Source organism: Canis lupus, chromosome 12 (genome assembly GCF_048164855.1).
Source record: "Canis lupus baileyi chromosome 12, mCanLup2.hap1, whole genome shotgun sequence".
Classification (NCBI taxonomy): domain Eukaryota; kingdom Metazoa; phylum Chordata; class Mammalia; order Carnivora; family Canidae; genus Canis; species Canis lupus.
Genome location: NC_132849.1, coordinates 1,040,274 through 1,052,377, shown reverse-complemented (window position 1 = coordinate 1,052,377; position 12,104 = coordinate 1,040,274). Strand labels below are relative to the sequence as shown.

General features: G+C 44.3%; 1 protein-coding gene across 6 annotated transcripts; it reads right to left on the bottom strand.

The window, feature by feature from the left end:
• Positions 1-4,154: 4,154 nt before the first annotated feature.
• C12H1orf162 (chromosome 12 C1orf162 homolog) lies at positions 4,155-9,035 on the bottom strand. Of its 6 annotated transcripts, XM_072768980.1 has the most exons (8): positions 8,895-8,957; positions 8,689-8,780; positions 6,702-6,822; positions 6,415-6,523; positions 5,691-5,787; positions 5,157-5,251; positions 4,825-4,892; positions 4,155-4,681 (listed from the first exon to the last, which is right to left on the bottom strand). In XM_072768980.1, exons 4-8 carry the CDS (start codon positions 6,512-6,514, stop codon positions 4,520-4,522), a joined length of 522 nt encoding a protein of 173 aa, XP_072625081.1. In that variant the 5' UTR covers positions 6,515-6,523; positions 6,702-6,822; positions 8,689-8,780; positions 8,895-8,957; the 3' UTR covers positions 4,155-4,519. The 6 variants fall into 6 exon arrangements, with proteins under 6 accessions (XP_072625081.1, XP_072625083.1, XP_072625085.1 ...); XM_072768982.1 differs by lacking the exon at positions 8,689-8,780 and having other exon boundaries at positions 6,415-6,554; positions 8,895-9,035; XM_072768984.1 differs by lacking the exon at positions 8,689-8,780 and having other exon boundaries at positions 6,478-6,554; positions 8,895-9,035.
• Between the last annotated feature and the right edge of the window lie 3,069 nt (positions 9,036-12,104).

Genomic DNA, 12,104 nt, shown 5'->3' with positions numbered 1-12,104 from the left:
CCTCAGTGAGGAACTTGAAGCTACTCAGCAGCCTTTTTGCTCAGCCAGAAAACAACTCCGGTCCCTCCTCTGTGGCCATGTATCAAAGCACAAGCCCACTGACTCCGCAAATAGCAACCAAGTCTGGGCTGGGTTAGGCCACCCTACTGCACAGGGCAAGATCTTCTATGACACGAGGCCCCTGGGGGGCTCAGCAGTTGAGCATCTTCCTTTGGCTCGGGCCTGATCCTGGGGTCCTGGGATCGAGTCCAACATCAAGCTCCCTGCAGGGAGCCTGCTTCTCCCTCTGCCTGTGTCTTTTTCTCTCTCTGGGTGTGTGTGTCTTTCATGGATAAATAAATAAAATCTTAAAAACAACAGTGACAACACCACCTTCCATGACACATGAAAACATCTGTAACTGTCTTGGAGGATTTATACCTATGTATCTGGACAACCATTTCCCCTGAGCATCCTGCAGGTTTGGTCTGATTCCATGAACTGGAGTTCTAGCACCTTTTCCTCTTCCCTTCCCTGGTGAAGACTTTTTAAATCTATGGTCAATTATCTAATTACTCATTTCATCCTCCAGTAAGTAAAGCTAGGTGAATACATTTTCACGATGGGGAGACAAACCCCAAAACTCTGCTGTTAAAAATAGAAAGCTTCAAGGAAACAGAGAAGAGCAATTAATGTGATATTTCATGTCCAAGTGGGTGGCCCTAGGACAATGCTCACTTCTCGAGGAGCCACTGAAAAAGCCCTTGCTCTCACCGAGGAAGCTGATGTAGCTTGTAGCCTCAAGGTTGGTTGTATTGTTTGCTGTTAGCCCAGAGTTTGGGAACAGGAGAAAGCTAGAGAGGCCTCCCCAAGGAGCTTCCCACAGCCAGGACAGAAGAGCCTCTGCTGCCCTCCTGGGGCTGCCACACTGCTGTGCTGTGGCCTCTACACACGACTAAGGCCCCAAACCATCTTTCTCCTTGGCCCTTTGGCTCCCACAAGGGGCCCAGTCTTCCACTGTCTTCCCAAAATCTAGCTGTCAGGAGCAGCTGCTCCATCTCAGAAGGAACTTGCCCTCTGGGTCGGGTCGCCCCACTTTCCCTTGCTCACATCTCTGCCCCCCTGCATGCTCCAGTGGGGCCACCTGTTGTGCAGATAAGATGCCAGGAATTGGGAGTTGCAGGACTGGGTGTCACGTTGCTCTGCCACTTACTAGCTGGGAGACATTGGCTATATTATTTGTCTCTTTGAACTTTAATTTCCCTACCTCAATGTTTAAACATATGACCCAGTGTATTTTTAAAAGAGATTTGTGGAGGCTGCTTTTCTCCACTCCTGCTTCCTTTGCCATAGACTGAACTCCACTGAGGTAGCACTCCTCAGTGACGTCCGATCGGAGGAAGCGAGTTTGATGTGAGTCTGTGGGTCAGACTCTGGGCATACACTTCCTCTTCCTTGTTCAACCCTCTGCGTGCAGCTTTCAAGGCTCACATGATCTCTCTCCTGCAACCCCTGGGCGCCGCTGGGCCACGGGTTCTGATGTGGGGGTGGCGGAGGGGACTTTCTCCACTTCTCTGTAGCTACCTCTGTGCTAGCTCCCATTGTAATAAAGGTGGAACTTTGTTCTCTATCTCCTGAGTCCTCTTATTTCTCAGTTGGTTCAGAATTCAGGTGCAGATGGGATCACCAGGTATTGCGTTCCCTAAAGATCCTCAACAAGGTAAGTGAACAACTTCAGAAGTTACAAGCAGGCTTTTAAGGGAAAATGCCTCCTCCCACTCCTGCCCCTCAGTCCCTCAGTTATCAAGCTCCCTTTCCCAGGGGCAATCACTGAGACAAATTAATGGTGTTTTCTTTCAGACTAAATATGTACAAATATAGGTGCACATGGGTGCAGCATGCACACACACGTACACATACTCTACTGGACAGTCAGAGTTCTGTTCAGCAGCTTGCACCCTACGTCTAACATAACTTGGAGATCTTTTTCTCTTTGAACATAGAGTGGCTTACTTCTTTTTAGCAGCTACATTGTACTCCACTAGCCAGTCCCCTCTCGATAGACACTGAGGGTTTGCTCCATCTTTCATTGTTTCAGAGACTTGAGCCTAATGGACAAATAAGCAAACTCTGGGGCCCGCCTACCTGGGTATGAGCCCCAGCACCGCTACCTACTAGTGGTGTGAACTTGGGCACATTACTGTTCTAAAGTGGGAATAGTAAAAATTGTAACCTCCTGGTGTTTTGTGAGGCCTCCGTGGACACATGCCAAGCACTTGGAATATACTTAGAGTATAACGAGCCTCACTAAGTTTTAGGCACTTTGGTGAACATTATAATTTAAGCTACACAGGTGACTTTCTACAGGATGCATTTTCAGTAATAGGATTTAAAACATTGTTAGCTCTTGCCAAATTGCCTTCCATAGCAACTGTACATGCATCTTGGCTCCCTGAAGTCCTGCCCAAGTGGTTTGTTAGCAAACTTTTTAAAGACTTTTTTTATCTATTCATTTTAGAGAGAGGGAGAGCACAAGTGGTGGAGCATGGCAGAGGGCGAGGGAGACACAGACTCTGCGGTGAGCAGGGAGCCAGGCTTCAGGGCTCCATCCCAGGACCTGAGATCACGACCTGAGCCCCTGAGCCAAAGGCAGATGCTTAACTGACTGAACCACCCTGGAGCCTCTGTTAGCAAACTTTTTTGCTAATCTCATTGATGGAAAAACATCTAATTGTAGTTTAATTATTTCCCTTATTATGAGTAAACTTGAGTATCTCCTCATATGTTTAAAAGCCATTTATATTTCCTTTTCTGTCACTAACCTAGACTTACCCTTTGTCCTTTTTTTTCTATTAAGTTGCTGATTTTTTCCCTACTGACTTAGAGAAGCTCTGAATATATTAGCAAAATTAGTCCTTTGGCTATGAGATGCTTTGCAAATATTTCCCAAGCTTGGCATTTCGAATGGTATTTTGTAAGTCCAGTTGATCAATCTTTTCCAGTTTATTGACTTTGGGTCATACATTCAAGGCATTGACCATTCTATTTTTTAAAGTTGTCCCATATACTCTTCTAATACTTTTATAATTTTTTTTACAGTTTAATTTTTTATCTGAAATCTATTTTGATTTAAGGAGGAAGTTGTAGATCTGATCTTATTTTCATCCACATGGCTGCCTACCTGTTGAAACACCATCTTAGGCAGTTTGGAAAATGGATAAACCAATTTTCCCCAAATGATTGGATATGCCATCTTCATCATACTCTCAATTTCCTCATGTATATCTGTTTCTAGTCGTCTTATTCTATCCCATGTGTTTATTCACAAACCATGAACACATTTTAATGATCCATGCTTAATAAAACAGTACTTTTAGGCAGCGACTGGAGCTAACCTTCCTATATTCTTTTATTTGCTTCTTTTATAAATTTTTCTACATTTGCTTTCTGGTTTATTGTCTACACAGGGACTTTAGAGTAACTTTATTGAGTGAAAAACAATCTTATTGGTATATTTACTGGGACTGTCTATGGGATTATCCATTAGGATTTGGGGAGGGTTAACATTTACATTTTTAGCTCCCATATAACATTGCTTTGTGTATCTTCTATACTATAGCAAGGAGGTGGATATGCACATTCAGTAGCACTTTACACAAGAGGGACCTTATATTTCTATAAAACCCTGGGATGTACAAATTACCTAAAGAGGGGTGCCTGGGTGGCTCAGCTGGTTAAGCATCTGCCTTCAGCTCAGGTCATGATCTCAGGTCCTTGGATGAAGCCCTGGGTTGGGCTCCCTGCTCAGCAAGGGGGTCTGCTTCTCCCTCTCCCTCTGCCCCAGCTCCTGTGCTCTCATCTCTCTCTCTCTCACTTTCCCAAATTAAAAAAAAAAATTAAAAAGTACCTAAGAAGATGACATTTCACTTATTCTGACACTAAGAGGTGAATGTTATTAGTTCTATTTTCAAGATGAAGCATTTGAAGCTTTAAAAGCTTAACACACTTACCAAAAGAATGCAGCTAGCTGATGCAGAGCTTGAGACCTGTGCCCCGATCCACCCTGAGCTTGTTCTAGAGTACTGCCACCTCTGTTAGGCTTCTGGCCGTGGATGAGTTCTGGATCTCTGGACATGATGGGACCAGATAGATAAATAATGTGGGAGGAGCCAGCATTGCAGAGGGTTTGCTTTTATTTGTAATTCTTGCTAACTTGCCCATTTGGCTGACTTCCCCCAAGTTGGTCAGTGGCACTGAGCGAACACTTTGTGTGTGCTGAGCTCGGTACCACACACTTTGGAAGGGGACAAGGGAGCAGTCTCAGTTCTCAAAGGAATTACAGGCTGCCGGTCAAAACGGGAGGGCCAGTAGCCTCCTCTTAGGCCAAGAGAAAGACTGACCCTTGGTCTTCAAAACTGCTGGCTAATGTTTCCAGATCACACAAACAGCTCCATCTGGAGTTTGGCCAGGCCGTGGTCTGGAGTTTGTCCAAAGGGAAAGTGATGTGTAAAGATGGAGCTGAGAAGAAGAGGGACTGATATCAGGCCTCATTGGAAAGGTAGGGAGAGTCTGTCACTTTGACTTGAGCATAGACAACGGGGTCCAAGTTCGCAGAATGTTTCTCAGTCAGGTGATTGTTCGTTTCTTCTGAGATTTTGAAAGTTACTTTAGCATAGGTAAGTGCTCCCTCCGGGGATGAGAGCTGCAGAGGAAGGAGGGGGAATGAGTGAGTTCAATTTGGAAGAAGGTGTCTCTTTAGAAGCCACTTGGAGGCTGTGGTCACAGATGGTCAAAGAAATGAGAGGTGCACATGCCCAGTGTCCCAGAACAGTGTGGCCATCTTACCTTGGCTGGAGGATCATGGCCGGAGTGAGGGTCTAAGGGAGGATCCAGGGCCCAGGGACTGGAGTGACCTGCCACAGATGCAAGGAAAGAGAGGGACAAGTCTCAGTGGGGTGTGGAGGAATGAGAAGCCTCTCTCTCTGCAGGCTGGGGTGAGGGGGTGGGTGCTGGAGGTGGGAAAAGTGGACCATGGGGATGGCAGAGAATGGAGTGAGGGGTTCAGGTCCTTGGTCTGTGGACAAGGTGAGCTACCAGGGTTTTACTGTCCCTCAGAGCCAACTCCGTTCTCAATGGCGGAGCCAGAAGAGCTGTCCCATGTCTTGGAGACCACTTACATTTCCTGCAGCATTTTACAATGAAGAAGACGAGGGCCAGCAGAAGCAGCGTCAGCAGGACCCCAGCAAGAAAGGCGAAGGCCAAATGCTGGATGCTGTTTGGGCACAGAGAGGGAGCAGATAACATGCTGGACTTTTAAAAGGCCCCTGTCAAGACCAGAGGGTGACGGGTCCTGCCGGTGGGGACATCCCTGAAATAGCCCTCCTGCTGCTTAGGTGACTTTTACCCACTGCCCCTCAGCTTTTGGCTCTTGGATTCCAGAACTCTTTGAGGCCTCGGTGAAAACTGTGGATTCTCATCCCCCTCAAAAAAAAAAATCTTCATAAGCCCCCTCCCCCACACAGGCAATTTTATCCATCGGCCCAGGGGATTCATGGATCTCTTGAGGGATCTCCAGGTTAAGAAACACACTCTAAAGATAAAAGCGATTCAGTTCCTTGGCTGTTGGTGGTCCCCGTCGCCCGGACCTCCCTCCCAAGTCCCATCACTGGGAGGTCGGCACAGCCTGCAGGGCCGCGCGGGGACTCCCTTACGCCGGGTGCTGCGGCGCGGTGGAGGCGGCGGCGACCGTCGCGACCGCGGGGCTCGGGCTGGGGCTCGCGCTGGGGCTCCGGCTGGGGCTCGGTCGGCCTGTGGGAGAGCGCAGAGCATCAGGGCACCGAGCTGTGCAGCTGAAGCGTCCGGGGCACCCACCCTCCGCAAGCAGCCGGGAAGACAAACCATGGAGGCTCCGCGTTGCAAAGGGAGGACAGCGTTTTGTCTGCTGGATCCTTGACTTGACAACCAGCGGGACCTCAAACCCAGCCTGCTGCCCACATGGAAGCGGGGCCCAGTGTGTAAGCCCCGTGAACCCCGCTGACCACCCAACGCACCTCTGCGGCTCTCTCCAAGATCTGATGGGCCCCCGGGCAGAGGCACACGGTGCCGGGGCCAGGCCGCAGACAACAAAAAGCGAAACCCAGAACTAGCATTTCCCAAAGTTTTGGGGAACTTGGCCTTGGAAACCGCTGCCCTCTTTAGTGTGTTCCCTTGTTTGTGGGGCAGCTTCACCAATAACCGGCCGAAGGTGGCCTCGGGCTGCTGGAGCTGCAAGGGAAGCCACGGGAGGGTCCCGTGCTGAGCCCCAGACCCCTTTTCCCCAAACTGGGAGGACAGACCGTTGCCCCCTGCTCCCTTTATCGCCCTTCCTGGCCTTAGGTACGGTTTAATTCCTCTAACTCGCAGCGCGGTCCCATTACAGCTCCGTGGCACACTTACTGGTTAATCCAGTCCATGTTGCCTTAGCAGTGAGGCTGGTAACGGTTTCTGTCCTGGACTTACCATCGTCGGGGGCAGGTCTGGAACCCCCTCCTCCCATGCCGTCTTCCTGAGAATAAAAAGTGTTCCTCTTAGAAAGCCTAGAAAGGAAGTGTGGCGGAGGGGGTGAACTCTGAGGCTGTGATTTTAGTATCAGAGCAGTATCAGTGAGAGGGAGAGGCTAGTGAAGCTGGGTGTTCTCGTGAGGTCAGCGGTCAGGGGCTTTATACATGTCGTGGTTATCATACCTCAACAGCCAGTCCTCCGCTTTGCCCTCCAGAAATGTGGTCTCAGCAGGGCACCAAGAATTGACTGATTGGCCCAGAACTAACTCACACCAACTAACCTCACAGGAGACTGATGTATAAACTGAAATGACATAAGGAGCATGTTGGTGTTACCAGTACATTCTATCAGAACATGTGAGAAAGACAGTTAAAACCAGTTTTGCTTAGAAAATATGGAATTGAACCAAGTATGGGAGAAAATGAATGGATGATTTTAATATTGAATGTCATAGAGGCCTCAGTCCTCCCTGGCAGTGCTGGCTAAGTCTTGACTCATTTTCTCATCGAGGTCCTTCCTCTAGGGTATATCAGAATTTTTATTCAGTTCAATGTACTATATTGTCTTTTCAAGTATGTCGGTATGTAGGCTACGGTTCTACATCTTATGTTAAGCTTTCTGTATTTTCCCTTTTATTTCCTTGTACTAGAAAAGTATAAAGTACCTAAAATCAGCAAAGTAAGATCACTCAAAATCCTACTACCTGTTGTTAATATTATAGCGCATTTCTTTTTAGTTATATTTCCATGCATTTCCTAAAAGCTAGTTGAGACTTCATATCTCCTTTTTTGTTGTTTTTACTGTTTTTTCTTTTATCATAAATATTCCTTCCATGTCACCCAAAACTTTCTACAAGCATTTTAAGTGGTGATAAGTCTTTCTGTTACAGCTATGTACTGTAGCTTGCTTAACTGGTTTCTTTGTTGATGAAAATGGTTTCCACTTTTTTTTTTTTTTTTTTTTTTTATTCATGATAGTCACACAGAGAGAGAGAGAGAGAGAGAGAGGCAGAGACACAGGCAGAGGGAGAAGCAGGCTCCATGCGCCGGGAGCCCGATGTGGGATTCGATCCCGGGTCTCCAGGATCGCGCCCTGGGCCAAAGGCAGGCGCCAAAACGCTGCGCCACCCAGCGATCCCTCCACTTTTATTTAATAAAATAATAAAACAATTTTAGGAAACCACAGTTTCATTTCATATTTAGGCATGCCCATGACAAGAATTTTTGGCTCTTCCAATACCTGCTGTATTTCAAGGTAGTTTATTTAGACAATAAATGCCATCTATTATTTGTGGTTAATTGTTCAGCTTTCAAAAATGTATCAATTTCTGAGTCCTAGACATGTGGAGGGTCAGGAGAAGGATATCTCATTGCCATGTACCAGTTACAACAGCAACAGTGTCATTAAGTGCCTTAAAATCGATCAAATAGGGGCAGCCCAGGTGGCTTAGTGGTTTAGCGCCGCCTTCAGCCCAGGGTGTGATCCTGGAGACCCGGGATCGAGTCCCATGTCAGGCTCCCTGCATGGAGCCTGCTTCTCCCTCTGCCTGTGTCTGTGCCTCTGTGTGTGTGTGTCTCTCATGAATAAATAAATAAAATCTTTAAAAAGAAAAAAAGTAAATCAAATAACATAATCTAGGATAAAATGATGACAGGGAAATCTGGTGAGAATTCTGAGACACAGGAATAGGAAGCTCACCATCTGTAGCAGAATCATCAGTGGTAACAATTTTTCTAGCACTTTTTGCTCTTTTTCTAATTTAAAAGCCAACAGTGCTCTTTGTAGAGTACCATGAAATATTTATAGAGTATTTTTTAAATATTGAAATATGTGTTTGACCTAAAAAGAACATGATCTTATCCTATGAATTTATACTAGGCTTCACTACTGGGGAGGTGGAAGATGAGAGGATCATAGGTTTCTGTAAAATCTTAACCTTCACATAAATGGCTCTGAATTTACAACTGTCCTAAAGAAATGCTGCTATAGCCACCTTTAAAATTTTTGGGGTCACCCCACCCTGAAAGACAAAACCATCACGCAGTGCCGCAGGGAAATAAATACTCACGGATTCAGGCCAAGAAAAAGAGGAAACACATTTCCACTTGAAAACAACACCCCAAACGTTTGACAGAGCATAAATTAAAATAGAAACAGTGCTATATATACTTTTTCACGTTTTGTCCATTACTGGAGACTCTTACTGATTGCCATAAAATCCACCAGTTACATACAGCCACTCAAATACAACCCTTCTCTCCCTAAATAAAGTTAAACAGAAAGCAAAAATGAGAAACCACTAAAAATTAGATGACATTTTCTTTTGGTAAGTGATTATTTCATCTAGATTAAAAGCATGGGGTAAATCCATTTACCTTCTAAGAAAAAGTCCGGTCATAAGATGTCAATCGTTTAAGACTGAACTTTTCACTTGTTTCCGTGACTACTCCTGCTTTTCAGAGATGACGAAATAATGATTTACTGGTACTAGCCCATCAAGCTGTGTGTTGCAAAGATCTTGTCTAAACTTGAGGTCAAACTTCCTCTTTTAGCCAACACTATCTATCTCTCTCTATATTTTTAAATTATTGTTATAATATCACCTGTTTTTAATCCCATGAACAGCTTCTTTTATATCTTTTGACATGTAAACACCAGAACACAGGGGGTTAAGACAAGTTTATTTCTTTTTTTTTTTTTTTTTTTTTTTTTTTAAATTTTTATTTATTTATGATAGTCACACAGAGAGGGAGAGAGGCGCAGAGACACAGGCAGAGGGAGAAGCAGGCTCCATGCACCGGGAGCCCGATGTGGGATTCGATCCCGGGTCTCCAGGATCGCGCCCTGGGCCAAAGGCAGGCGCCAAACCGCTGCGCCACCCAGGGATCCCAAGACAAGTTTATTTCTAAGTAAGTATTTATTAAGTATTTAACCACCATGTGAGATAAGGTGAAAGTCCCATCAATATGACATTATCATTGTCACCAAGCATCTTCAAATCTCATTTGTTCTAACCAGGAAGATAAAGTTGATAAGGAGGAACAAAAACTAGTGTCAAGCATAAGGTGCTAGCTGGGCAGACATGAAATGTGTTAAGAGTTAGGGAAATCCCTGGGGCCACTTGAGTGACTCAATGGGTTGAGCAGCTAACTGCTGGCTTTGGCTCGAGTCATGGTCTCAAGGTCATAAGATCAAACCCCGTGTGGCACTTGATGTTCAGCAGAGTCTGCTAACCAGACTCTCTCCCTCTCCCTCTGCCCCTCCTCCCCGCTCATGCTCTCTCTCTCTTTCTCTCAAAATAAGTAAATAAAATTTTTTTTAAAAAAGGAGCTGTGAGATCCCTTCAAAAAGAAGGCAAGTCATTTCTTTATAAACATTTATCCAAAAAATAATGTTCATAAAGTACTTTGCCTCTTAAAAGAAGTAGTAAAAAGTAGAGGAAGGATGAATTTAGAAAAATAAACATATGGATTTAGCAATATTATGCAAAATAGAATTTGTGAAAGTTTCACTATAATGAATTCACAAATATTTAAGAAATTTGGAGTATAGTAATTAAGAACACCACAGAGGTCCTGGTCACTCTACTGTATTTTGAGTTTGACCCGATAAGAAAACAGAACCTTGAGAATGAAATCAGATATTTGAGGATTCAAGAAGTGTGACAAAAGAAAATAATCTCTGAAACCATTATTATTACTATTTTTTACTAAAGAATGTTCTCAATTTATACAGTTTATGGAAAATAAAACAAGAATTCTTATGCTTATGAGGCCAAAGTTATCAAAGGGAGAATTCATTGGATTACCCTCTCAGTAACTCAAAGAAACTATTGAAATACAGAGAAAATACTTTTAATTTGTAATTACTGTCTCTGGATCTGTTAAGAAATGTGTGCCTTTTTGGGGGTATAGTATTTGAAAACAAGAAAGATTCTAGAATTCAAAAAGAAATATTTAAAATAGTAATATATATACTTGCTAAATAAGCTGTGAACGAGGCATTGTGGATATTTCAGAGAACAAAGCAGAAACTTTTCTCATGGGGTCTATGTGTAATTGAGAAGAGAAATCATAAACAAGAAAACAGACATTACAGATTGTGTTAAGGGCCATAAAGGAGAGTAGCAGAGTGCCATGCTAGACTAGATTAAATATGGGAAAGGGTCTTTAGAGGAAATGGATGAGTGGAGATGGTCTGTCCAAGGAGGAGACACTGAGAACCAGAGGATGGGGAAGAGCTGGTTAGGCAGAGAGTCCCAGAAAGACAGTTGCAGGCAGAGGGCAGAGCTGCTCACAGGCCTGGGAGAAGGAGTATCTGGCAGCACTGGTAACACTGGTCAAGGCTGTGTGCAGGTGGGCCCAGAGCCGGGGGTCTGGGGCATGGATGGAGTTGGGATGGAGGGAACAGAAAGGAACTCCATAGGGAATGCCCTATGCCTAGGACTGGTTGCTGGGATTCAGGGGATGTACTTCAGGGAGATCAGCATGGTTCAAGTTTGGAGGATCTGTTTTTGTTTTGTTTTTTAATTTTAATTTTGTATTTAAGTTCAATTATCATAGAGTGTATTGTTAGTTTCAGAGGTAGAGGTCAGTGATTCATCAGTCTTATATAATACCCAGTGCTTGTTACATCACATGCCCTCCTTAATGTCCATCACCCAGTCACCTTGTCCCCCCCATTGCCCTCTCTCCAGCTACTCTCAGTTTGTTTCTTATGATTAAGAGTCTCTTATGGTTTGTCTCTCTTTCTGATTTTGTCTTGCTTTATTTTCCCCTATGATCCTGTTCTGTTTCTTAAATTACACATATGAGATCATATGATAATTGTCTTTCTCTGATTGACTTATTTTGCTAAGCATAATATCCCCTAGTTCCAACTATGTCATTGCAAATGACAAGATTTCATGTTTTGATGGTTTAGTAGTACTCCATTGTATATGCCCACCACATCTTCTTTATCCATTCATCAGTAGATGGGCATCTAGGCTCTTTCCATAGTTTGGCTATTGTGGACATTGCTGCTATAAACATTGGGGTACAGGTGTCCCTTCAGATCACTACATTTGTATCTTTGGGGTAAATGCCTAGTAGCACAATTTCTGGGTCATAAGGAAGCGTAGAGCTTTCAACTTTTTGAGGAACCTCCATATTATTTTCCTGAGTAACTGCATCAGCTTGCATTCCCATCAACAGTGTAACAGGGCTCCCCTTTCTCTGCATCTTCACCAACATCTGTCACTTCCTGACTTGTTAATTTTCCCCATTCTCACTGGTGTGAGGTGGTATCTCATTGTGGTTTTGATTTGTATTTGCCTGATGATAAGTGATGCAGAGCATTTTTTCAAGTGTCTGTTGGCCATTTGTATGTCTTCTTTGGAGAAATGCCTGTTCATGTCTTCTGCCCATTTCTTGATCGGATTGTTTGTTTTTTGGGTGTTGAGTTTGGTAAGTTCTTTATAGATTTTAGATACTAGTCCTTTATCTGATATGTCATTTGCAAATATATTCTCTCATTCCATCGACTGTCTTTTGGTTTTGTTGACCATTTCCTTTGCTGTGCAAAAGTTTTTTTATCTTGATCAA